General features: G+C 39.7%; 1 protein-coding gene across 3 annotated transcripts; it reads left to right on the top strand.

The window, feature by feature from the left end:
* Positions 1-7,765: 7,765 nt before the first annotated feature.
* Positions 7,766-24,685, top strand: ALOX15B (arachidonate 15-lipoxygenase type B). Of its 3 annotated transcripts, none has more exons than XM_074311890.1 (14): positions 7,766-8,098; positions 8,224-8,443; positions 8,943-9,024; positions 12,393-12,515; positions 12,601-12,704; positions 16,255-16,427; positions 17,569-17,715; positions 18,476-18,679; positions 19,014-19,100; positions 21,964-22,133; positions 23,252-23,373; positions 23,477-23,577; positions 23,873-24,060; positions 24,198-24,685. In XM_074311890.1, exons 1-14 carry the CDS (start codon positions 7,952-7,954, stop codon positions 24,283-24,285), a joined length of 1,956 nt encoding a protein of 651 aa, XP_074167991.1. In that variant the 5' UTR covers positions 7,766-7,951; the 3' UTR covers positions 24,286-24,685. The 3 variants fall into 3 exon arrangements, with proteins under 3 accessions (XP_074167991.1, XP_074167989.1, XP_074167992.1); XM_074311888.1 differs by having other exon boundaries at positions 23,873-24,034; positions 24,225-24,685; XM_074311891.1 differs by lacking the exon at positions 19,014-19,100 and having other exon boundaries at positions 23,873-24,034; positions 24,225-24,685.
* Positions 24,686-24,702: the final 17 nt, after the last annotated feature.

Here is a 24,702-nt window from a genome sequence, read left to right on the forward strand (position 1 = left end):
ATTTATATCAGGAGAAGTTTTTGTAAACTTAGCAGGTAGTTTTAGTCTTTAGTTGTTTTTTTTTTTTTAATTTAAAATTTATTTATTTAATACTTTCCCCCAGTTACATTCAAAACTTTCTTTACATTTGTTTTTAAGATTTTTGAGTTGTTTCCACCCACAATTAAGAAACCACATGTGAAATTATTAAAAACATTTCCATAAAAGCCAAGTTGTAAAGTTGTAAAAGAAAACTTAGATCTCTCATCCTAATGAAAACAAAAACCCTCATGAAAAATTAAGTTAAAAATAAAGAGAGAGTAATAGAGAATGCCTCAATCTATATTCAGACTCAATCAGTTCCTTCTCTGGATATGGGTGGGATTTTTCATCATAAATTCTTTGGTGTAGGTGAGAATAACAAAGTTACTTACAGTTGGTTATCCCAGAACATTGCTATTACCTTGTATACAGTATATTTCACTTTGTTCATGAAGTATTTTTGAGGTTTTTGTTTGTTTGTTTTTCCTGAGAGCATCCTGCTCATCATTTTCTAGAGAACAATAATATTCCATCATCAAAACTTGCTTTGAAATTTTTTTTAAACAATTACTATCACTCATTGTATTTCCCTCTATTTATTTTCTCTTTTTAGCCTGTCCCTCCTCAAAAATGTTTTGCTACTGACCACTGCCTCCCTCAATATACCCTCTCTTTTATCACCCTCCCCCCCTTCCTACATTCCATTCCTCTCCTATTTTCCTACAGGGTAAGATATAGATAGACATTGTTCTAAAACCCTATTGAGTATGGTACAGAATGTTGTTTCCTATTTGAGCCTATTTTTCTTTTTTTTTTTTTTCTCTTTTTTTTTTTTTTCTTGAAGCTGGGGTTAAGTGACTTGCCCAGGGTCACACAGCTAGGAAGTGTTAAGTGTCTGAGACCAGATTTGAACTCAGGTCCTCCTGAATTCAGGGCTGGTGCTCTATCCACTGCACCACCTAGCTGCCCCTATTTGAGCCTATTTTAATTACAAGTACCATTCTCCCATATAGGAATGTAAACAGGATAAACCTTATTAAGTCTCTTATGATATCACTTTTCTGTTTACCACCTTATGTTTCTCCAGAGTCCTGTATTTGAAAATCAAATTGTCCATTCAGCTCTGGTCTTTTCATCACAAATGCTTGAAAATCATATTCCCATAGCCTTTGATCCAGCAGCATTACTACTGGGCTTATATCCCAAAGAGATTTTAAAGAAGTGAAAGGGACTTGTATGTGCAAGAATGTTTGTAGCAGTCCTCTTTGTAGTGGCCAGAAACTGGAAACTGAGTGGATGCCCATCAATTGGAGATTGGCTGAATAAATTGTGGTGTATGGATGTTATGGAATATTATTGTTTTGTAGGAAATGACCAGCAGGATGATTTCAGAAAGGCCTGGAAATACTTACGTGAACTGATGCTGAGTGAAATGAGCAGGACCAGGAGATCATTATATACTTCAACAACAATACTATATGAGGATCAATTTTGATGGACGAGGCCCTTTCCAACAAAGAGATGAGCCAAATCAGTTCCAATAGAGTAATAATGAACTGAACCAGCTACAGCCAGGGAAAGAACTCTGGGAGTTGACTATGAACCACTACTTAGAATTCCCAATCCCTATATTTTTGTCTGCCTACATTTTTGACTTCCTTCACAGGCTAATACTGTTTCAAAGTCCGATTCTTTTTGTACAGCAAAATAACTGTTTGGACATGTATACATATATTGTATTTAACTTATACTTAACATATTTAACATGTATTGGTCAACCTGCCATCTGGGGGAAAGGGTGGGGGGAAAGAGGGGAAAAGTTGAAACAAAAGGTTTTGCAATTGTCAATGCTGGAAAATTACTTATGTATAAAATTTTTATTAAAAAAAAATCATGTTTCACTGAATGACCACCTTTTTCTCTGAAGGACTATACTCAGTTTTGCTGGGTTCTTAGTTGCAATCCTAGTTCCACTGCTCTCCGGATTATCATATTCCAAGTCCTCAGGTCCTTTAATGTAGAAGTTCCTAATTATGACTTCACTATACTTGAATTTTTTCTTTCTGGATGCTTACAGTATTTTCTCTTTAACCTGGGAATTCTGGAATTTGGCTATAATATTCCTGAGAGTTTTTATTTTGGGATTTCAGGAAGTAATAGATGGATCCTTTCGGTTTCTATTTTACCTTCTGGGTTCTACAGTATCAGGCCAGTTTTCTCTGATAATTTCTTGAAAGATGATGTCCAGGCTCTTTTTTTTTGATCATGACTTTTCAGGTAGACCAATAATTTTAAAATGATCTCTTCTGTGTCTGTTTTCTAGGTCAGTTGTTTTTCCAATGAGATATTTCACATTTTTTCTTTTTGTTTTGTTGTATCTTGATTTCTCATAAAGTTATTAGCTTCCAATTGTTCAATACTATTTTTTAATGAATTATTTTTCTCAGTGAGCTTTTGTACTTCCTTCCCCAATTGACCAATTTTGGTTTTTGTATGTCCTTTTGTATTTCTCTCAATTCTTTTTGTAATTTTTCCTCTATCTTTCTTACTTGATTTTCAAAGTCCCTTTTAAACTCTTCCATGTTCTGAGCCTAATTCTTATTTTTCTTGGAGGTTTTGGATATAGGAGCTTTGACATTATCATTTTCTTAATATGTGTTTTATTTTCCTTGTCACCATAACTTTCAATGGTCAGAAACTTTTTTTGTTTCTGCTCATTTTCCTAGCCTATTACTCTGCTTTTAAAGTATGGCTTTGTTTCCATAGTGGAGGGTGCATTGTCCCAAGCTTCAGAGGTTTTATGCCGCTGTTTTCAGAAATATTTCCAAGGAATCTGACCATAAGTATTCTTTCCTGCCCTGGAGCTATTAAAGGTGTGTCCCTATTCCTTTGTAGCTCTAAGATCTAGTGTGCTGGCTGAGGCTGTGGATCCACTGATTGGGACTGCACTGGGACATCAGATTCCCATCCCATTGCCATTGCCACAGACCCTCTCCACTGACCTTTTGAGTCCTCCCTGGTGACCCCAGGCTGAGAGGAACCTCCAGCACTGCTGTTGGTTCAGAGATCCTACCTCACTAACACTGGGGTCTGGGCTGCAGCTGGGGTTGGGCCTGGGATTGTACACTGAGGTTCCACTCTGGTTCTACAGTTCCTCAGAACTTCCAGATGCTCCTTGATGTTTCTAGGCTGAGAGGTCTGGAAGCCAGCGGTACTGCCGCTGATTCAGCAATGGGGTCCAAGCTGGCCTGGGCTGGATTCTGGGCTCTGTAATCTTTGTTAAGAATTAATGAATGATAAAAATCCAATTATAGATAGGTATTTCTTTAGTCTAGTGATGAGCACCTGCTTGGTATAGAACTTTGAGTCACCTTCACTTTCCTATCACCACACCCAATAACATCCATTTTCACCTATAGCCTCCAACAGTAGTGAATGTGCACCAAGACCAAGTTACCCAAAAGACCAATCATGAGTTCAGAAAGAACTGTCTGTAAGTTGTGTCACATATAAAACCTGTCTCATATATATTAACCTCACATAAATAACCATATATATAAAATCAACATTTCCAAACCTTCAAGGCTAATAAAATTAACTGGGACTTTATCAGCTATGCCTGGAATGAACTTTTTCTTTCTACAAAAACAGAAACAATTAAACTTCAAATTGCATTGTTGATGATTTGTCTCACAATTTCTATAGGGATGCTGGTACCTATAGTGTTCTATGATGACAACTGGTATAGGATCAGGAACTTGACAGGCTTGAAAGATATTCCACTTACCTGAAAGTGATGAGCTTAGTGGCAGTGCAGAGAGTTGAGGTGTGGGAATCCCCTTCTGGTCGGCACAGGTCCTTTGTGAAAGAATTCACTAACTCAAAATACTGAATGGCAAAAGGGAAGTTTATTGTTGGATGAGAAGTCAGCTTTGCTAGAAAGACTGATTTTTGAGTGGCAAAGTCCTTTTAGGGAAATAGAGGCTGACACTGAGAAGAGAATGTCTTCACAGTGGACAGAAGTGTTGACAGGCAGCTATGCCCTATGCCAGACTTCTGCAAGGATCAGGAGTTTAGAAATATCCTTTAATAGGAAATCTGAGGCTCAGGTTTTAAGTTGAAAAGAAAGCCAATGCTCCTAGGCCTAGATGTTTATCACTATCAAACCCAGATCTCCAATTGAAGGAAATCACTTTTAAGGCTTCCTGAATGAGGATCTCACTACCAATGGGGGTGCAGTGGGGGAGATAATTTGCCTTAGAAAAAGCCAGCCAGGGGCAGCTAGGTGGCCAGTGGATAGAGCACCAGCCCTAAATTCAGGAGGACTGGAGTTCAAATCTGGTCTCAGACACTTAACACTTCCTAGCTGTGTGACCTTGGGCAAGTCACTTAACCCCAGCCTCAGAAAAAAAAAAAAAAAGAAAGGAAAAGGCCAGCCAGGAGAATATGCTCTCTCTCATAGCTTCTCTGGAGTCTGGGAGGCCAGGAATCAAAGGGGACAGAATTTCAGAGATTTAATTTTACAGATCAAAAGGGGACAGTTTTTTTTTTACAGAGTTTACCTGCATCAGAAGCACCCAAAGATACCCTGATAATACTCAAGCTTTCTGTATTCATTATATAGGTAAGATACAGTTGACTTTACCATCTGTATTTTTTTAATAAATTGCACTAACATATATGTGAGTTGTATGTTGGATTTTGTTTTGCAGTGGCATGTTGGCATGTAAACAACAAAGCTATTGCTCTAAAGAACATTTGTTACTAAATATTGGGGAATGCTTAATCCCCTGGATTTATCTCTTTAAAGATACAGCACCAAGAGTCTATGTTTGGATATGAGAGGATATGCCTCATATGTATGTGACTCAGGATGAATAGAATCTTGTGTATTGAATGATAATATAATAATAATAATAATGAAAATTTTAATCCTAACCATAGGTAATTTGCCCTTATCTCTCCTTTGATTCAACACTTATTAAGCACCTATTATATGCTAATCACTGTAAAAGGGCTGGGGAAAAAGAAATGAAAAACAAAAAATCCAGTCTGCCTTATGAAATTTATAATCTAGTAGATGACAAATTGAAAAATGAATAGCATCCCATTTAACAGTTTTCCTGATTGATCATAAAAAGTAACAAATATACACTTAGAGAATAATGGAAATAACTTTTGTTATTGTGATTGCTGTTCAGTTGTGTCTAACTCCTCATGTCTCCATTTGAGGTTTTCTTGGCAAAGATATTAGATTACAGATGAGGAAACTGAGGCAGTGTTAAATGACTTGGCCAAGGTCATACAGTTAGTGTCTGAGGCCAGATTTGAATTCAGGGAGAAGGGTCTTTCCAAGTTCAGCATCTTATCCATTGAACCATGTAAGTGCCCAAAAGGATAGTAATAATAATAGGACATATTTAAATACTATTAAACTGCCTAAAATAGCTAGAGATGCAGAGACACTATGAAAGAAGAAATAGAGGTAGAAATGAAAAGTAGAAAGGCTGAGTAAGGGAGATGACAGTAAAGAAGAAGAAAAGCAGAAGTAGGTAGGGCTGTGTTGAAATAGGTTATGGGATTTTGCAGAGCTTGGGGAGGGGGGAAATGTGAGAACTTTGAAACCAGCAAGCAGGGCAGTGATGACTAGAATGCAATGTCATTCTTGTCTGACAGTTCAAGGGCTGGGGTGTAAAGAAAATTTAGAGTAGCTTTGGTATCCTCTATTATACCTTGCCCAATAAGATCTGAGCAGAAGCTAAAGTGAGGGTATGAACTAGGGTGAGTCAGAGTAGCTGGAGAGATTTTTTGGCCAGAATGTACAAAAATGTTCTTTTACCTGTTTGCTGAATAAATGTTCCATTTCCACAGGACTTGTATGTATAGGAGCCCCAACTAAACGCTACTTTTCTGTCCCATGGCTAGCAAACTCCCTTTTCAATCAAGCAAAGCAATTATTTAAAATGATGATGACTCTCTGTTTATAGATTCTCCTTTCTACTGGAAACATGCTTAGGGGTATAATATTAGTATGCCTTTTTCACTTGTGAGACTTCCATGCAATATCTGTGCCCATTCCTCTTTATGTGCCGTTCATCTAAAGGAATCACAGCTTTGGCATTAATCATACCAGCAGATGTTTGGTATCTGATTTTCTTAATTCATAACTGAACACATGATGTACATGACAACACAAGCACCTAACTTGACACTAAACTGAATAAATGAGCCTTGGAATGCTTTGGTCATAGATGAGGGAACAATGTCCAGATCTTTGTCTCTCCTGTTTCTATATTAACTAAGCAAGAAGCAGAATGAGATTACGAGTGAGTGCCATGTCCAGCCAGAATCCTGGAAAAGCAAAGCAAGGAAGCTGGCATTTTGAAATCAGACCTGTCTCAACTTTCCTAGTAGCACTTCCTTTTTCTTCTTCTTTTTAAAATTAATTATTATAGCTTTTTATTAACAAAACATTGACCCTTGCAAAAACTTCTGCTCCAACTTTTCCCTTCCTTCCCTCCCCCCCCCCCCACGCATGGCAGGTAGTTTCATACATGTTAAATTTGTTAAAGTATATGTTAAATACAATGTATGTATACATATTTATACAGTTGTCTTGCTAGACAAGAAAAATTGGATTTAGAAAGAAGGTAAAAATAACTTAGGAAGAAAAACAAAAATGTAAGCAAACAATAACAGAAAGAGGTAGCACTTCCTTCTACATGATACAAGAGGGAGAAAGAATTTTTCTCTTCCTAGAAGCTTCCAAAGCCAAGTTTGAAAATGTCACAAAACTGGTAGAATCTGGAATAAGGTCTGCTTGATTTGCAGCCCAGGTGTCACATATAGTTATGTGTTTACATATTATATTATCCCTTCCTTCCCCTAGTAGAGCTCCTTGATTGTACATTTTATCACTATTTCTAGTCACTAGTACAATGTCTTAGATGTTGAAGATATGTAATAAATGTGGATTAGATGAGATTGGACTGGAAATGAAGCAAGAGATGTCCCAGATTGAAGAGGGAAAGATTGATTCATTATTTGAAAGGAGGGGCCAAAGTTAGGAATGAGGAATTCTGGGCAAAAGAAAGAATAGTCATAAAGATATGAACTGGGGATGGCTGGGTTTGGGGAAAATAAGGAATCTCTGATGTTTGCTGTGGCAGCAAAATGAATGTAAACAGAAAGGGGACTTCTTGATTGAGAGCAGAGAGAGCCATGAGGATGTTTATCTTCTTTTCAAAAGGAAAGCCCCGGGGCCTGGACTGTTCTAGTCTCTCGTGATATGAGACAGGCTGACTTTAAGAATCAAACTTGAAGTAGATTTGCTTAAGACTCTCTTCACTGGTGGAGTCTATTAAGCTGGAAATCAAGGACATGTTGAAAAGCAGGATTTCTCCTATGTATCTTTCTTTCTCAGAAGGTCTCCTCAAAAGAGAATCTGGAGCCATATATGATTTGCAGAAAGGAAGAATCATTCTTCTTCCAAGTGCTTGTCCTAACTATTCCCTCACTTTCATGCAGTCTTAAATGTTGAATCATCCTTCTCTTCATCAATAATTAAAATCTTAAGCAAATGACCCATGCTTGAGCCCTGGGTTTCATCTCGTTCTTGACTTTTTCCATAGTTTGTGATCCCTCCTGGGGATTCTGGGAGGATTAAGTTTAGAGAGACATTGGGGTGGGACCATGTAGGTTCCAGCCCATCTTCTTTCTTAATAAATGAAACAGAAGGCATCAATTTGAGGCAGAGATAGAAAGGAACAAGGCCTAAGAGGAGCCCTTAACCTCCCAAGCCTATCCATAATCTCATACTCATACTTCAGTCAACCTGGGCTCCATTCTTATTTGATCTCAAATATAAATAGCCATTTCAAACCTATCTCAAATAGCTCTCTTGCCCTGCTTCCCATTTCCTTCTTCCCTGATGGCGATACACATTGTTAGAGTCTCTACAGGCTCTTTTCTTGGAGTCGTGTCCTGGGACAACATCTCAATCAGTTTGGTGGGGACAGAAGGGGAAAGTCTTCCCCTGAAGCTGGGCAACTTTGGGAAAGATTTCAACCAAGGGGTGGTAAGTAAAAAAAGTCTGATTCTGATCTTATACCTAACTCTTTATCCTAAGTACAGCCCTGTCTTGCTTCTAGTCCCCTCTCTTTCCCTCTCCCCCTAACAAACTCTTGTGTCCTTTGCCACCAGGAGGAGGATTTTGAAGTGAAGATTCTCCAGGATGTGAGTTCTGAATTGCTGCTGCAAATTCACAATGCATCCCCTGAGCAGCCCAAGTCCTCCTCTTTGAATCCTGATGCCTGGTTCTGCCAAGAACTTCAGCTCATTTCCCCTAAAAACCCTCCTCTCCATTTCCCCTGTTACCAGTGGCTGGAAGGCACAGAGACCCTGGTGCTTCGGGAGGGAGCAGGTGAGGATACCTTCCCCACCATGAGACTGGGAACTCGGACATCTGTTCTGTGCACCTAATGTTTAGGAGAGATAGAGAAACAGACTTGTAGCACAGACACCTAGTCCACTGCCAGATAAACAGAAAGCAAAAATATTGAAAAGACAGAAATAAGGATGCTCAGGGAAGGAAAGACATGCATTTAGGATCAAGAAAAATTCATTGAGCATCACTGCGGTCGGGAATAGGTTTGGGTCAGATAATGGCACTGAGGCTTACTTCAATGTATTCATATTTTAGAAGGAAAACAAGTGTTTTTTCAATTCTGACATTCTCTGATTTCTGATTCAGGATGAGGTTTTTGATTCAGTCAAGATCATTGTGGGACTGAGATTGTTTAGTGTTTAGGGTGTTAACGTAAGGTTTGGAATCAAAGTTAAGCATGATGTTAGGGTCAAGTTTAGGAGTGGAAAGGTTTCCTTTCTCCTCTTGCTGACCATTTTTCTCCTTTCTCCCTTAGCCAAAGTGATCTGGGCTGAATCTTCCCCAATCCTCTTGGAACAGCGCCGTTTGGAACTCAAACAAAGACAACAGAAATACAGGTAAGAATAGGGAATCTGGAGATATTGTGCATAATAAACACTATATGAGCTGCTTACCTGGTGACCCCAGTGGATTTAGAGCCCTTCTAAATCCAAAAGCTGGGTAAAGTCACAAATTTCTATGCTCAGACTTCTTTGTTTCACTAATGGGCACACACAGAGCTCCAGAATTTGGGGACAAGAACCCTATTTGTTATCAACCCAAGTGGACAAAGAGGCTCGGTATTACCTGAGAGGGACACATGTTGGCTGTATGACTCAGGACCAGGTGTTTAACTTCTTTTTGCCTCAGGCAACTCTGTAAAACTACAAATCACAAACAAGTGCTAATTTGCTTTATTATGGGTAGTTGTGTCCTCAGGGATTCCTTTTATCAATGAAAACACTGGCTGAGTTCCAAAAGCAAACAGAGCAAGAACTGAACTACGGGAGAGTTGTCTAAGCTTCCTGTCTGTGTCTGTGTGTGTAGGCCCATAGGTATTCTGGGGGTCTCAATAGGGGGCTGTGGACCTGCATTTAACCTTTCAAGATTCTCCCTCTCCTACCTTGCTTTTCCTTTTCCATTTGCCTTTACTCAGGTCCTTTAATTTTTACTTTCTCTCTCCCCCACCTCTCCCTATTTATTCTCTGTCCTTTATCTTACCTCTTTGCCACTTAACCAGAGATGGAAAGTGGAGGGAATGAATGAAGGATGACCACAGCTGGCAAAGTGGCTGTACAACTGGATGGAATAAGAACAATGTTCTTGTTTAGGGTGAGTTAGGTTTAGGAGAATGAGGTGACTTAACACTTAGGAATCAAGACAGGACATCCCTGAGGCAGAAGGAAACTAAGGAAGAGATGGAATAAGAAAGGAATAAGCCTTTATTACACTATGTATCAGGCTTGGTGCTAAGTGCTTTACAAATATTATCTAATTTGATCCTCACTTACCCAAGGTCACAGTAAGTTTCTGAGGCTGAATTTGAACTCGGTCTTCCTGATTTTATTGTGCTACCTAGCTGAAAGAAAGGAACAGATGGAAATAATTGAGAGATGTCATAAGAAAAAAAATCAACAACACATGGTAACTGTTTGAATATGAGAAATGAGGGAGAAGGAAGAGTCAAGAATGACTATCTAACCTTTGGAATTGAAATGATTGAAAGGATGGTGATGCTGTTAGCAGAGTTTGGAGATAAAATGGGCGTTAGAAAAAAAAATGAAATCCTTTTTGAACATGTGACATTTGAGATGTCTTTGGAATATTTAAGATGTCTGGTAGGAAGTTAGTAATACAAGATCAGAATCAGCTGGAATTCAAGAAAAAGATTAGGGATGTATGTATAGATTTGTAGGTTATCTGCACAGTGATGATAATTGAACTTGTAGAAGATGATGTGAAAATAGAAAGTAGAGAGGGAAGAGAAGAGGTCCTTTAAAACTTTGGAGGACATCTACAATAAAAGGATCAGACACAGAGTGGAGAGACTGAGAATGAGTAGTCAGATAGTAATTCACTCAAAGCAAGAAAAATGTCAAAGAATCCAAGAAAAAGAGATTACAAATATAGCTTCAGAAAGGTATAAATTAACAAGGCCTGACAAAAACACATTGTGATTAGCAATTAAAAAGTCACGTAACTTTGGAGTAGTTTCACTAACATAGAATTAAAGTTTTGAGAAATGAGTGGGAATTAAGGAAATTGAGGCAATTGGTATAGTATACTCCTAGAATATATCTAGGAGTTGGGCTGTAAAAGGAAAAAAAGATCTAGGATGATAGATTGAAGGAATGGCAAGTCCAAGAAAATGTGATTTTTTTTTTTAAGGATAAGAGAAATTTTGGCATGTTTTTAGGTAAGATAGAATCATCAGGAATGGAGAAGGTACATGGTGGGAGACTCAAGTTGGCATTTAGCAAGGCAACGCTGAAAGTAGAATAGGGGAGTAAAAGATTCCAGAATAGCTGATAATCTAGGTTTCAACCACAGGATCCACTGATGTACCACAGAGTCATGACTATAAAGAGGAATAAGGGAAGGAGAACAGGGGTAATAGATTGGGAAAACAGAAAAGAGTAAGGGGACCTTATATTTTTGGCAAAAGCAAAGAATATATTTAGGAGAGGTGAAGGTGAAGGAGAGCTGAAAGGATAGGACATTAAACTCAAAAGAATTTCAGGGGCAGCTAGATGATATAATGGATAGAGGACCAGCCCTGAAGTCAGGAGGACCTGGGTTCAAGCTCAGACCAAGTTTCTGTCTTTGTCTCAGACTTCCTAGCTAGTGTGACCTAGCAAGTCACTTACTTAAAAAATTGGGGGTTATAGGATTAGAAGTGTGATCAATCCTATATGTGCAGAGGTCTAGAATGATAAAATGGAAGATCAAGATATTTAAAGAATATCAAAATGTTTGTTAAAGTCCCCAAGCTTGAAGAGAAGAAGACTGTGAGCCAGGTACTGAATACCTTTGAGAAAGAGTAGGTAGGTTCTGGAGACTTATATATGCCTATTGCAAGGAGTTAGAATTCGTGCTATAAGTGTATAACATAAACAACAAAGGAGAGGCTGCTGAATGACAGTCTGGAAGTGAAGTGGGAAATCAAAAGTATGTTTACCTCCTCTTCTTGTCAAAATGGTTGAGGATGAGAGAACCCCATATACATAAAATATACATAAGAAGCACCATATACATAAGAAATTCAGTACCTTCTAGGCAGATCCTTGTTTCTGATTACCCAAAATGACAGAAAGAATATGAAGTGAAAACATCTAGGGAAGTTAATAATAGAGCATGGGTTCCAAAGGACATAATGGAATAAGAAGGCTGAAGATTGTGAGAGGGCAAAGCTAAGGTGAATTGAGATGAGAGTATAGGGAGAGAGATGCATATTATTATTGTTCTGTCATATCCAACTTTTTGTGACTCTGTGGCCCATAGTATGCCAATACCTTCTGTGGGGTTTTCTTGGCAAAGATACTAGATTGGTTTACCATTTCCTTCTCCAATCACATGAGACCGTATTTGACCTTAGATATTCATGAATCTAGGCCCAGTGCTCTATCTACTGAACCACCTAGCTCATGCATCAATCATACATATTGTACTTGCCCAGTTTCAAAAAGAGTACATTTTTAGCAAAGTATTGTAAAGGAATGTCAGACCCTGTTCCTAACTTTAGTTCTGAGAAATATTGTCACCATATTTCTACCTATCATTTTCTTTCTGTCCCAAATGCTCCTTTTTTGATACCAAATATACATCCTCTTATTCTTTCTTTGTCACACTGCCATCTCCATGTCTGTTACAAAAATGGGGCCTGGAATGGACCAGGCCCAGAAAATTACTGAATTTTCTCTCCCATCTTTATCTCCTCTGTCCCTAGGTGGAATGAGTATTTCCCAGGGTTACCTCACTGTCTGGATGCTGATAATCTGAAGGAGCTAGACCCAAATCTTCGATCCTTCACTAGCAAGAATTCGGTCCTCAAGCTTCGCACCATGCCCCCGTGAGACTGCTTCCCCATCCCCATTCCCATTCCCATGACGCATTCAGCTGTCCCCTCCTTCAGCTGGTCTTCTTTCTTTCTGCAGACAAATGGGACTGAAAATGAAGGGGATGCTGGACCGCAAAGGCCCCTGGCAGAATATGGATGAAATCCGTGAAATCTTTGTATTCTTGAAGTCAGAAGTTTCAGGTCTGTTACTCTAAGTATGAGGGGAGTAGGAAATATCAATAAGGGTCAAAGTCTCAGCTCCATAGGTCTGAACAGTAGTAGCTATGGCTCCAATAACTATGGCCAGCCTACAAATCTTCCATTTACATCCAAAAGGAAATAATTTTCTTTATTCATCAGCTTATTTCCTATCCTGCATGCTCCCTATCCTTACTTCCTAAGTATAAGCTTACTTCCAAATGTGACCAAGAGCACTCCCTGTCTGTCTTGAGTTACTTCTGTCCAACATAAACTCACATCTTGCCCATGTTCTATCCCCATCTCTGGGCTAGTTTCCTGTCCTGTGTATGATCACTTCCTATTTTATACAAGCTTATTTCATTATGTAACTAAAGGCTCTCTGCCTTGATTTCTTGTCCAATATGAACCCACTTCCTGTGTAAGGTTTTCTCCAGCTCCACCCTTGGGCTATGTGTATGACACACCTGTCCTGTCCAAAGCTTCTTAAATTTATAAGTTGCAATCCCAAATGGGATCATGTGGAAATCACAAAAAAATTGGCAACAGAATCCAACAATCAAAAATCAATTAAAAATCAAATGCATGAGGAATCTGAAGTGTTTCTGGCGGCGCTTACCCATGTTGCATTACATAACTTCACACTATCTTGGTTCTGTATATACAACATGCACATATAAGAGCAATGCCTGAAACACTTCTACTCAGATTCCAGACAAGGTAGCATAAAAATGTTGGGGGCAAAAAGGGATCATAAGAGGAAGATGACCTGCTATATGTGATCACATATATAAGATTTTTTTTCTCTTTTTTTGCTGAAGACAATTGGGGTCAAGTGACTTGCCCAGGGTCACACAGTTAGGAAATATTAAATGTCTGAGGTCATATTTGAACTCAGATTCTTTTGACTTTAGGGTTGGTGCCACCTAGTTGCTCCTAGGTCTCAATTAGTACCAATAAGGAATCCTGTGCCTTGGTCCTATTATTTGATTTTATATTACATATTTCCATTGGGCTGGTGAAAGGTTCTTGGCAAATGTAACACAAATGCACAAAAAAGGCAGTGTTGCATCAGAACTGAGCAGGGATAGATTGGTTTAGTCTGAGGGCATAAGGAAGGATCCATAGCACTGGATAAGCATCCAAGAGACAGATATTAGGGATTAGAGATGGGGGTGAAGAGCAGTGCAGGGCAGGAGTTTATTCCAGACACACAAGATTTGGGTGAGCACTGGGGAAAAAAGAATGGGTTAATAGTTGAATATTCCAGTTTGGTTGGTATGTACTATATGCAAAGGATAGTAATTTGAAATAAAAATGGAAAAGTATATTGGCACTAGATTAGGTAGTGCCTTTCATGATAAGCTTTCAGGAATCTGGATTTTATTCAATAGGTAATCAGGAGCCATAGAAAGATTTGGAGTAGGAGGAATGATGTGATCACATATATATTAAGAAGATTATTTCTGTAGAATATCTGTTGGGGAGAGAAGAGACAGAAGTCAAAGAGAATAATTAAGAAGCATACCAACTTTTACAATAGCCTAGAAAGGAGATAATGAAAACTCAAGAGGTTGGTAACTAGAGAGAACAGATGGATGTAATGTTGTAGAGGTAAAAATTATAGAACTGACAACTTATTAGAAGGGAAAAGGAAGATAAATTGGAGATTTCAAGCCTAGGTGACTCAGGGAAGTAATTAGGAGGAAGAGCAGATTTGGGGATACAATAATATGTTCGATTTTGTAATAGGATGATAAAATAAAATGTCAGATTTGGAAGAGATCAGTTCAGATTTATTACTAGAGGAAACCAGGACCTACAGAAGTTATAGGATATATCCAATGACAGAATAACATATTGAATTTGACATGACACTAAAGTCACCCAACAAGAGATGCCTAGCCTGAAGACTGGAGTTCAAGAGAAAACAAACAAACAAACAAACAAACAAAAAAACAAGTTCATGACTTGTTTATGTAAGAGTAATATCAAATCATTGAAGTTTATGAGATAACTGTGTAGATGGATAGCATGTAGATAGTGTACAATATAGGTATCAAATTTATTTCACTCTGCAAAAAAAAAAAAAATGCATAAGATGTAAGGATGCTCGCTCATTGACCAAATACAGAAAGATAAAGCATTAATTGGAAGAAATTGTATGTGTAGTCCAGAAAAGAGAAGACTTAGGAAGAAGATCTCATATTTGTCTTCAGGAATTTGAATGACTACTGTGTAAGATCAAGATCAGATTCTGAATTAGAAGCAGTGAATTACAGGGAATCAAATTTAGGCACTGAAAAAGAGAAATCCTATGCTCAGATGAATGGCAGAACTAGGAGGATAGCCTGGATATCCAGACTCCCACTTCCTTTCTCACCTCTTTCCTTGTTAGGATTACTAAGTGAGAACTGAGGTTGTCTGGACAGTGACAAGGTGAGAATTCAGGTTTTCTGGAACCCCTCGGAGAGCTACCCCACACATTCAAGGTATGCGAAGGATCGCTTCAAAGATTCTTTTATTTTCCCAATTACTAAGTATTTATTTTCTATTTCTTCCATCACTCCACCCAAGTTAAAACCTCTTACTCTGACATCTTTATATTGGAGGTACTCCAGCTTCTGGTAGAGTGACTCCAGTCACTGTGGTAGTTTCTGTTAACTCTTGTCCTTAGAAGTGACTTCCCTTCCTGCAGAGAGCCCCGTCAGGCCTGATGTAATGCAGAGAGTCTTCTTCTATCTCTAAGAGTCCTCTTTTATTCTCCCAGAGAATGGGCGTGGGATAATGCAAGGGCTTCTGGGAAGAACCACCCCAGCCAATGAGCTTGCCCCCTCTATCAAGTCAACCTGAGTTCTCACCTTGTAATTGTCCAGAAAACCTGAATTCTCACCTTGTTACTGTCCAGACAACCTGAGTTCTCACTTAGTAATCCTAACATCTCCCCCTTTCTTTGCCTGAATTCTCACCTTGTTACTGTCCAGACAACCTCAGTTCTCACTTAGTAATCCTAACATTTCCTCTCCCTACTTTTGCCAGAAACTTTCTCCTTTTTAATTCTCTGATAAAGCCACTTCCTTTCCTATAATGACTAAATTTGAATTCTCTTCAATTTTCCCCTACTTTCTTATCTCCCTTCTTCCTTATCCTAATTTAACCTGCTACTCAATGAGACTAAGTTTGCATTCTCAGCCATGACTTTAATTACAAGCAGCAAACATTTATTTTAAGAGTTACTGTGCTATGTAACATAGTTACCCAGCTCAGAGATTCGAAGACAAAAATAAAATAGTCCATGCCTTTCAAGAAGCTTATATTCTTTTAGGATTTAGGATAGCTTGGAATGCCTGGATCCCAGATAGGGATTGGGATGCTTAGAATAGAGTCAGAAAAACTCAAATCCTTCATTTTTACCCCAGGGAAATCAACACCCTACTAAGCTAACAAACCACTTGCGGGGAAAGAAAATTTGTCTTGTCCAGGACATGGAAGCCTCCAGAGCTTGGGTTCCTAGGAAGGCTGGGTAGTGATTCTGGTGTCATTTATCTCCCAGAGTATGTAGCTGAACATTGGCAAGATGACGAGTTTTTTGCCTCCCAGTTCCTGAATGGCCTCAACCCTGTCTTGATCCAATGCTGCCACAGCCTCCCAGACAACTTCCCAGTCACCAATTCCATGGTAGCCCCCCTGTTGGGACCAGGTACCAGCCTTCAGGAGGAACTAGAGGTGAGACACTCAGTCATCTAGGTCCTCAGACCCCATACTGTTGGTTCTTACCTCTTCCTCCAGCCATAGCTCTCAAAGAACATGGACAACATATGGGAGAGGGGGTGGGGAGAAGAAAGGGAAAAGTAGGAATAGAAGGTTTTGCAAGGGTCAATACTGAAAAATTATTCATGCATATAACTTGTAAATAAAAAGCTACCAAAAAAAGAAAGAACATGGGCATCCAGTCCTCAACTAAATTTGTCACTTCCCACAAAGAACATCTCACTCTTATCTGAGGGGTATTTTTAATCTGTGATGCCAAAAACAGAGGGGACAGGGCTAGGTTGGCCGAGTTCATATGTTACATCCCTTTAAGCAAATTGTGAAGTTCCTATTTTTGCCCTGAGGATGACCCATTAAAAAAAATTATAGGATGATGAACCAGTTCACAAACTCATTCAAGGGGCTTGGCAACTTATCATCAATTTTGAGCTGGGAAAGCTTTCCAGATGTCCAGAGCTGGCCCAACAAATGATTTGTTTGAGCAATGAGGTAGAAAGCTGATTTGGAGATCCTTTGAGAGGCAGCATACATGGTAAAAAGAGGGTGAGTTTTAGAGTTAAGAAGTTTAGGGTTCAAATTCTCTTCCTTATAGATAACAGTCCAGGCACTTGCACTTTAGTGCTCTCAGATAACTCTCTAGGATAAATTGTAAATTGTGAATCTGAATCTATGGTGGGATCTCCACATTTGAGAGTCATAACTCTAGCTCTTCAGAAATCACTAGTGACATTTCCTGGAGTGGCTGGTCCTCTAAAACTCCTGCATTGGCTGATTAATTTGTCCTGACTCAATTAGAAATACATAGCAAGTCCTATCCCATTCTGAACCTATTTCCTCCTTCATAAAATAAGTCATTCCAAAAGTCCCTTCTAGCTCTGCCACTCTGTGATAGGAAACTGAAGCAAATGGGTTAAATGACTTTTCCAAAGTTACACAGTAGTATATTTTTGAGATCAGGCTTAGACTCATTTTTTCCTGACTCCACGTCCACTGCATTTCTTTGTTCCAAGTTATACTTATCTCTTCCTTCTGAGTCTCCTGGAATTGGACTTCCAACAGTTAGAAGATCTATCCTTGGCCCTTTTCTTTCTTTTAGAAGGGTTCTCTGTACCTGGTGAATCATGGCCTCCTCTCAGGTCTCTCCCCTGGACTGATTGATGGGAGACCCCAATATGTAGCTGCTCCAATGACTCTGTTACACCAGAAGCCAAATGGTGGGCCACTCCTGCCCATTGCCATCCAGGTAAGAGGGGTCATGGGGTAAAGAAGATGTGTCATGGGATGGGATGAAAAAAGATGATGTATGTAAATGCATTGTATAAATATATCATGATGGTATCTATCACTGAAATTCCTTAGGGGCATGGGTTTGACCTTGAAATCTCAAAAACCAAGTAGAACACAAGTGGTATGTCTATCCTACACTAGTTATAGGCTTGAATAGGCTTAGTACAAGCACCATCAGGCAACAATTTGGGGGAGGGAAGTGCGCAGTAACTCTTTAAAAAAACTGTTTACTAGGGTACTGAGAGATTGCAGTCTGCATTGTAATGGGAATAGATATTTTAAAAGATTAAAGTTCTTTTACTTTCTTTTGGAATTTTTTTTTACAAGGAATGACTTTCCTGGGGAAAATATTGGGAGAGAAATAATTGGAAGTGAATGTTATATTGAAAAGTTATTTTTAAAATGCTTTTAAAAGGAAGAAGATGGTGATTACATTTTTTTTTATATTTTAAAGAATGCAGAACTGAAAACCAGAAGGTGTGAATCCTATTCCTAACTTTGCTACTAATCATTTCTTTCTTCCCTTCCCTCCCTGTCCCCATCCTCTGTTCTATGATGGGGCGGGATTAAAGGGTCCTTGTGTTTCCTCCCAGTTCTGAATATAATATAGATTTATGACTCAAGAAGTGTCTTTGTTGAGCTACTGTGATGATCAAAGGCTCAGAAAACATTTATTTCATCTGTCTTTGTCTCTCTGGCATCCCTTTGTTCTTTAGCTCAACCAGACTCCAGGCCCCAACAACCCCATCTTCTTGCCAAGTGATTCAGAGGAGGACTGGCTTCTCGCCAAGACCTGGGTCCGAAATTCAGAGTTTCTCATCCATGAGATGGTCACTCACCTGCTCTGCACTCACTTCATTTCTGAGGTTTTTGCCATAGCCACCATGCGTCAGCTGCCCATGTGTCATCCAATCTTCAAGGTAAGGATTGCAATCAATCCTTCTACATTCCCTTCAAGCCCCAGCCATCTGACCCCTTCCAAAAAATAATAGAACCTTCATGAAGGTTCAAAGGATCGCATATTTAGAACTAGAAGGAAACCTTCTAGTCGAAACCCCTCATTCTACAGATGAGGAAACTGAGTCTCAGAGAGGTTAAATGATTGGTCCAAGATCACTTAGATAAAAAGTGTCTAAGCCAAGATGTGAATCCTAGTGTTCTGACTCCAAATCTAAAACCCCTTCTATTATATCACATGACTGGGACCTGGTTTAGAAAGGCATCCTCACCATCTGTCATTTTTCCTTCCCACAGCTGCTCATCCCTCATTTCCACTTTACATTTCACATCAATACTATAGGACGCGTGGATCTCTTTAAACCTGGGGGCCTCATTGATAAGGTCAGAGAATGGTAGGGATGGAGTGGGGAATGTTGGGGGAAGCAGGGGATCTTTGGAATCTGGCCTGGCTATGGGAACAATGAAGAGGATGGGGACATCAGAAGGGAGGACAAATCAGAGAAATAAGAATCCTTAAAGGTGACTAGAGATCTAAGATATAAAATGGAATGGGATGGGGGAAGCGGGGGCAGGATTCAAGGATAAAAGAGAATCTGAGTATTAAGGAAAAAGGAAGTGGAGAGATGGCTAAGAGTTGGAGGCCTTCTTGGAGAGAAAATTGGAAGTAAGAATATCTGAAGCTGAACATTAGGAAACTGAGGACATTGTCAAATGGAACACAGAATGCTAATAGATCTAGGGACTGGAAGAATAATATTTTTTACCTCTTTCTTTAGAGAATTTACATAAATCTTTCTAATAGCACCAATCAACAGAATTATAACTAGGATGTTATTACCCAGGGCAAGAAGCAGGGAAGGTACACTCAGATATTCAGGCCTGAGATGGGGTGAAGTAGGGAGAAAAGAGTTCCTAGGACACAAGAAGATGGAAGGAGTGAATCCTTGTAATTCATCTGGTAGTTTACAATCTAATTCAGTGCAATATGCAGTTGTTAAGTGTTTTCCCTAGAAGTGGGGATTATTATTATTATTATTTTATCTGGACCTATGATTTGTCAGAATCCCATAGCCAGTATGTGTCACACTCAGATACTGAAATCAGGTTTCCTGTCTCCATAGCAAGCTCTCTGGTTACTTCTCCATGACACTGATGAGGACAGATAAAAAGATAAAATTAAAAAAGGCTCTGCTCTTAAGGAGCTTACATTCTATTTGGTGGTTACATTCATGCAGATCTTTATATATAAATAATCATTTGAGGAAGTAGAAACTAATAATTAATATGGTGATGAAAGAATTTTCTAAGAGAGTGGCATGTGAACTGAAATTTTCTATAAATAGATTTGCCTGGTAAATTTTAACAACTGGCTCTCCAAAAAAAAAAAAAAAATCTACATACAATACATTTTAAAGTTTAATTTGTATTATTAGCATTTCTCCATTTCATTCTTAAGTCTAGATAATCAACAAAACAATAAATCAAGTCCTGATTTGTAGCATCTGCTGATTTACAAGGTGCAAGTTGAATGAAAATTTAACAATCAACTCTGGTATCTGGAAGTTTAATGAGGATGATGTGGAATATGTGACAAAGACCTGAAATAGGGTGGTGGTTGCATGAGTGTGGAGGAGAAAGACCTGAGGGATGTTAAGATTATACAAGATTTGGGAACTGATTGTATAGATGAAGGGGGAGGGCAAGGAAGATGGAACTTTTTTGGTGATTAGAAGGAAGGAACTTGTCTTCTATAGAAAGAAGAGTTTTGGAGAAGGGTTGGGTTTGGCAGGTGGGGAAGATATATCCAGGAAAAGAGACTGAAGAGCAGTGATTAGGCAAGAAGGAAGAGTAGGCAAGAAGATAATCAACAGTGTCAAATGTTGCAAAGAGGCTGAGAAAATGCCAACAGATTTTGCAACTCCAAAATGCATATCATCTTAGAGAAAAGAGTTTCAGCTGAATTGATATAAGAAGCAGGGTTACTACGGTTCAAATATCAAGTAAAAGGAAAGGAAACAAGCAAAGAGCATAGGTGACTCTTTCTAGGGATTTGTAAAGGAGGGAGAAGCTTGAAGTTTGGACAGTCCAGACGTCCTGTCTTTGCATCCTGATTCTAGCTCCCCTGATTACTGTCTGCCCCACCCAGAGCAAAACTCAGTAAATCACCGCCCATTACACACTTTCTGCAATCATGGCCCTCTCCTTGAAAGCAACAACAGGAACACAATCTCCTGCCCGTGGGAGAAGGAGACATATGGCCAGGACCTCTCAAGGTGCCATTCCTACTGAAATAAAGGCCTCTCTGCTTCTAATGGGGGTTGGGGGGAAAGGGAAGGGAGTCCTCCACCGGTCTATTCTTTCTGCTAGGCTGCCATCTGCTGGAGTCTAGGTTGAACTCTTAGCCAAAGGTTCCTGAGTTATAACTGCCATTGGAGTCATTTGTCAGTTCTTTTTACTCTGTATCAATCTTTTAAGATTTAGACCCTCTTCCACTGATATGTAATGGAGACAAGGGATAGAGAAGATCTTAGGAGATAAAATGGACAATTTCAATTACATAAAATTGAAGAGGTTTTGCTTGTACAAAATCAATGAAGTTAAAATTAGAAGGAAATAGTTGACAAAGGGAGGAAAAAAAAATCTTTGCAGGTTTCTCTGATAAAGATTGAAAATACAAGGAAATGTTCCGACCCTATCTTTAGCCACCCCATGAAAATCTCCCTTGGTAACTTAACTTGGCAAAACTCAAGGGGAACGGTGGGGCTAGTACTTTTTATACTTCCAACCCCAAATTCCTTTCTCTCCTACACAGTTATGTGTCCCTATCTTATCTCCCCTACTAGATTGTCATTTTTTTGAGGGAACCTTTGTATTCTTCTCAGTTCTTAGCCTGGTGCTCTGTATGAATGTTTGTAGGATGAATGGGGGCAGGGAAGCAAAGGTAGGAGGGAGTGAAGGTGCGTGGGGCCTTAAGAAAGAAGGAGGAAAAAGAAAAAAAGAAAATAACTCCTTAAGAAAGTAGGGGGGGCAGCTAGGTGGCGCAGTGGATAGAGCACCAGCCCTGAATTCAGGAGGACCCGAGTTCAAATCTAGTGTCCGACACTGAACACTCCCTAGCTGTGTGACCCTGGGCAAGTCACTTAACCCCAGCCTCAGGGGGGGAAAAAAAAGTAGGAGGAAGAAACAAGGGATAGAGGGTGCTCTCTGTTCTAGGGAGGGGAATGATGTCTCTGTTTCCTTGCAGTCTACAGCTTTAGGACACCTTGGCTGTCTTGAACTGGTAGCCAGAGGGATGAAAATCCTCACCTACCGTTCCCTCTGCTTACCCCACAACTTGGCTGATCGAGGGGTACAGGGCCTTGCCAATTATCACTATAGAGATGATGGGCTGCAGATCTGGGATGCTGTGGAAAGGTGAAGATTAGGACCCGTGGGTCCAAGACCCCCAGATGTTTCTCTGTATTACTTTGTACACCTCTGCCTAGCTTTTATATTTTACAATCTCTAATTCCCCTTAGAGAGCTAGATTTTGGCACCATTTTCTACCTTTCTACATTGTATTTTCTAGCTTTTTCTTTGATTTGCTTCTTTTAATGTCTCAGTTTCTGTTGGTAGAACCGTACTCCTACTCACTCAGGTTTGGAGGGTTTTTTAACTTTTACTTTTCCCTCACTCCCTTACATCCCATGAGACATCTATTGCTATTGATTCTTTTTTCAAAATCTCTCTTAATGGTATCCTCCTTTCACCTTTTGCTGCTAGGATTCTAGTTTAAATTTTCATCCCCTCTCACCTACCTGCTGTAATTTTTCATAAAATTGATTTCCCTCCTGTCTTTCTCTTTCTCCAGTTCCTCTTGTATACAGCAATCAGATTGATCTCCCTAAAACATTATTTTCATGTCACTGCTCAAGAATCTACAATGGTCCCCAGTTTCTTACTATTTTTTTCTTTGATTTTTCAAGTTTCTCTGTGTTGTAATCTCAACTAAAATCCCATCATCTACAAAAAGCTTTCCCTAACCCCTCTTAATTTTTTCTTCTCTTAATTACTTCCTATTTATTCTCTGCTTATATATGGTTTGTTTGGCATAAGATTTGTTTGTCAGTCACTCCCATTGCAAGCCCCCTGAGTGAAGGAATTGTCTTTTGCCTCTTTTAGTATCCCCAGAATTCAGCATAGTATATGTAGTCAATAGTAAAATGGTACATACTAGGCTCTTAATAAAATATTGACTGATAAATTATTTGGTCCTAACCTTCTCTCCTATTACCACCCAATAAGCATCCTGTCCTCTAAGCCAGCAGGACCATTTGTGTTACTAAGTCTAAGCCTTTTCTTATAATCCTTTGCCCTCATAACAGCTGGGCAAGTAACTTTGGCCAAGTCATTTTGCCTCCATTTTTTAACCTTTAGAATAAGGAAATTAGCACCAGCTTGCTCACTGATTAATTGACCAGTCCCCTCCTATACTGGGTATGCTGAATACACAGTAAATGTATAGGTATTTAGAAAAATATTTGCTATTTCAGATTCGTCTCAAGTATCATTGACATCTACTACCCAGAGGACAGATCTGTTTTCCAGGACTCAGAACTCCAGGCCTGGGTCCAGGAAATCTTCATGGAGGGCTTTTTGGGTCAAGAATGCTCAGGTATAGGTTTCTGCTCCCAGCATCTCAGTTTTCCCATCTCCCACAAGAACTGGTTTCTCTCAGAAGTAGATATCTAGCTCCTTAGTTCTTGTTGTCTCTCCAGGTATCCCTACTTGCCTGGAGACCCTGCAGGACCTGGTTCAGTTTCTCACTATGATTATTTTCAACTCTTCTGCTCAGCATGCTGCAGTCAACAGTGGACAGGTGAGCTGACTCATAAATTTCTTACTGATTTTGGGTCCCTGAGAGGGCCTAGCTGGTCTTGAACTCAGAACTATGAATTCCTATGAGCTCAGATCTCAGAAGAATAAAATTGGTAACAAGGCTGGGCAAGGCCCCGGATTTCTAAGAACTCAAGGTTAGGAGGGAGATGGGAGTGGGAGTGGGAGTGGAAGTGGGAGAAGATTAGTGACTTAGAATTGGGAAAGGAGGGTCCCCTGAAAGGAGCTGGAAGCCTTGAGTCCTGACTTAACTATCTGTGGCTGGGTGTGTGTGTCAGTTTGACTTTAGTGCCTGGGTCCCCAACATTCCCACCTCCATGAGACTGCCTCCACCCATAACTAAGGGAACTGCAGACTTTCTAGGATCCCTCGGTGATGTCTCCACAGCTTGCCATGCCCTGATACTCTTTTGGGGTGTCAGTGACCAGGAGAGAGACATGGTAAGCCATGCAGTTTCTTATTGGGGGTGGGGCCTGATCAAAGGGATTCAGGGCAAAACTGAGAGGTTTAATCCTGGTCTGATTCCCAGATGGGGGAGACCAGAGTATAAGAGAGTTGGGAGTTCAAATCTGGGGGAGGAAGGGAGAACCTCAGGTGCCTCAGTCCCATCTGTTTCTCCACTATCCACAGAAGCTCCTGGGTACCTACCCAGAGTTGTACTTCACGGAGGAGGCCCCCAAACAAAGTATAGCTGCCTTTCGGAATCGCCTGGTCCAGATCTCCCGAGACATCCAGGAACGGAACAAGGGCCTAGACCTGCCTTACACCTACCTTGATCCTCTCTATATAGAGAACAGTGTTGCTATATAACAGAACCCTCTCTCTACTCCCACGCAAGAGAAAACATCAGTTTGTCCAGCATCATAATAATATGATGAGCTAGAAAATAAAGAAATCCTGGTCCCTACTTCCAATCTAAATCTAGACCCTTCACATTCCAGCCTTGGATCCCAGAATTGGAAGCCCTTTTTTCTCTCTCACTCCTGTCTCCAGACTCCATCTCCTCCACCCCCTCAAAGCAGGTCTGTGCCTTCCTTTGTTCTAAAGTTTCCCGAAATGCAGGTGATACCAGTAAATGATGTCAAGACCTAGCCCTGTCTCAGTATGC

Source organism: Sminthopsis crassicaudata, chromosome 4 (genome assembly GCF_048593235.1).
Source record: "Sminthopsis crassicaudata isolate SCR6 chromosome 4, ASM4859323v1, whole genome shotgun sequence".
Lineage (NCBI taxonomy): Eukaryota > Metazoa > Chordata > Mammalia > Dasyuromorphia > Dasyuridae > Sminthopsis > Sminthopsis crassicaudata.

Bases quoted from the DNA above. Each gene is read 5' to 3' on its own strand.
- ALOX15B (XM_074311888.1), top strand. From the start codon at position 7,952: ATGGCGATACACATTGTTAGAGTCTCTACAGGCTCTTTTCTTGGAGTC. The intron at 8,099-8,223 runs GTAAGTAAAAAA...CTTTGCCACCAG, and splicing joins AAGATTTCAACCAAGGGGTG to GAGGAGGATTTTGAAGTGAA. The intron at 8,444-8,942 runs GTGAGGATACCT...TTTCTCCCTTAG, and splicing joins GGTGCTTCGGGAGGGAGCAG to CCAAAGTGATCTGGGCTGAA.